This window comes from Nematolebias whitei, chromosome 6 (genome assembly GCF_014905685.2).
Source record: "Nematolebias whitei isolate Nwh7 chromosome 6, NemWhi1, whole genome shotgun sequence".
In the NCBI taxonomy this organism is placed as follows: Eukaryota; Metazoa; Chordata; class Actinopteri; order Cyprinodontiformes; family Rivulidae; genus Nematolebias; species Nematolebias whitei.
The window spans coordinates 12,377,692-12,380,101 of NC_056503.1; the positions used below are offsets into that span (position 1 = coordinate 12,377,692).

Here is a 2,410-nt window from a genome sequence, read left to right on the forward strand (position 1 = left end):
TCCAGTTCTTTTTCTCCTCAGCAGGTAAAACACTTCTGATGTCGTCTCTGATTCAGGAGTGGCTGGACTTGAGGAATAAGACACGTGTAACTCATGTCTAGGACTTCCTTGGCAGATTAGGTTTCGACACCAGGAGCTTACAAAATTGAACTTATTCACAATATTCTAATTCTCCGAGAGATTGATTTTCGATTTTTCATTATTTGCAAGCCATAATCTTCAAAATGACAAGAAATAAAACCTTGTCCTCCATGTGTAAGGAATCTATACGAGTTTCACTTTCTGATTCGATTGACCAAAAAAAAAGAGAACATTTTTATGATATTCTAATGTTGAGATGCACTTGTCATCCAGAATGAGGTCTGTATAATAACAAGATTTTTAAGTGACTTACAAACAACGGAAGTGCAAGGCAGAAGAGAAAATAAACACAGAATTCAAAGCTATTTTCCACAGAAGCTGATATCAAAAGTAGAAGTTAGCAAATATGGTGAACATTACACCAAGCAAGCTGTAAAAATATTGCCTTTTGTTTTTGCATGCATTTTTGCACATAGAAGTTTAATATTACGCTAATTTGTTTTTTTATCTGTCTGCCTGTGTACAGCCCGATCATTTTAATCTATTTTTGTCCTTTTATAAATAATAGAGACTCTGATTGCACATAATCCACAAGCTCCTGTGATTATTTGTTTTGCTAAACAAGGAAAATGCACCTTCTGATGCCAAAAATCCTCCCTCCTGCTTTTACTGTCAAGTGTCCAGCGTTGGCAAGGCTGGGAGAGCGTCAGAGACACCAAGGAAAATGTGCCAGACTTTGGTCAGGTTCATAACGTTTTTTTAACCACTCATGATTTAGATTTTATGTTAGGGACTGAAAGCTGGTAGAGTCTGGTTAAGTCCAGATGTTTTTCTGAACTTTTGCTTGTATAATGTACATTTTAATGCATTGAGGACTTCTGAACATGGAGAATTAGCTGTTGTTTTTAAGAAGGTGCTCATCTATAAACAACTTTTGACTTTCATCAATGCTTTGAAATTCTTATATCCGAGTTGGGTAGTTCCAGGCCGACTCTGTGCAGATGTTTACAGACTTCTGAAATATATTATAGGTTTTATTGACTTCTCAGAATTTCTGGCTTGAAATATGTCAAAATATGATCAGATTTTAACTTTAGTGATTTTAATATTCACATACGCTGTGCCACCAAACCATTTGTTAAATACCGGTGCTTTTTTAATAATATAAATTATTTTAATCTCTTAATTTGTGTTGGGTCCAACACAAGAATACAGCCACACTCTGGATCTTGTGCTGTCTTTTGGTTTGCTGGTTTTAAGCCTCTGAGAATCTGTATCCTCCTCAGCTACCCTCAAATGTGGAGGTCCCTAAGGATCTATTGTTGGACCCATTTTATTTCCCATTTCCATACTCCCTTTGGGGGGGGGGGGGGGGATCTTATTTTATTATTACGCTGACTACATTCAGATGTACTACAGTCAAAGGGCAACCTATCTTTTCCACTAAACCCCGTTTTACTACGTTATTAACCTTTATTTAACCAGGCAAATCAAATTGAGATCACAGATCTCTTTTGCAAGAGAGGTGTGGGCCTGAAGGCAGCCTAACACGCATGTTTTTGGTCTGTGGGAGGAAACTGGAGCACACAGAGCACACAAGCACGAGAAGAACATGCAAACGCCACACAGAAAGACCCCAGGTCCAACCGGGGATTGAACCCAGGACCTTCTTGCTGTGAGAAAACGGTGCTAACCACTGAGCCACCATACTTAACCGACGTTAAAGCTTGTATGACTTCAAACTTCTAAAAGTTCAATGAGAATAAAACTGAAGCTATTATTTTTTGTCCTGGTGGAAATAGCAGTGCTTCTCCTACAGATCTGGGTAGGCTGGAGCAGTTTGTAAAATCTCACAAAAAATGTAGGGGTGATTATTATTAATTTTGTATTTTAACCTTGACAATCAGATATGTTCTGTAATAAAGAGATCCTTCATTGAATTAAGGCCAACTGTAGTAGGTTTTAATCCTTAATGATTCTGAATGGGTGATTCTTGCTTTTATTACCTCCCAACTGAATTATTATAACTCTCTGCATGTTGGTATTGGCATGGGTGGCCTCTTACGACCACAGTTAGTTAAGAACACGGCACTTTGTCTTTGAACACAAACAAACAAAAAATATATACCAGTATGAGTATGTGCATACATGCACACACATTATTTTAACCCTTTTATTAACCGTCTCCGCCCTTCTCTCACACCCCGCTCCACAGCCATCCTTGTTCACAGTCTTGTGACTTCTCGGATTGACTACTGCAACTCCCTTCTTTACGGCCTCCCCAACAAATCTCTCCAGAAGCTACAATTGGTCCAGAACTCAGCTGCCC

General features: G+C 38.5%; 1 protein-coding gene across 1 annotated transcript in view; it reads left to right on the plus strand.

Annotated features, from left to right (window-relative positions):
* LOC119411536 (protein FAM124B) overlaps window positions 1-2,410 on the plus strand; it is a 44,882-nt gene that overhangs the window by 33,783 nt on the left and 8,689 nt on the right. Inside the window, exon 2 of the mRNA XM_037678488.1 lies at window positions 759-766. Within this exon, the coding sequence (XP_037534416.1) occupies window positions 759-766 (8 nt within the window). The remainder of the gene's footprint in view (window positions 1-758; window positions 767-2,410) is intronic.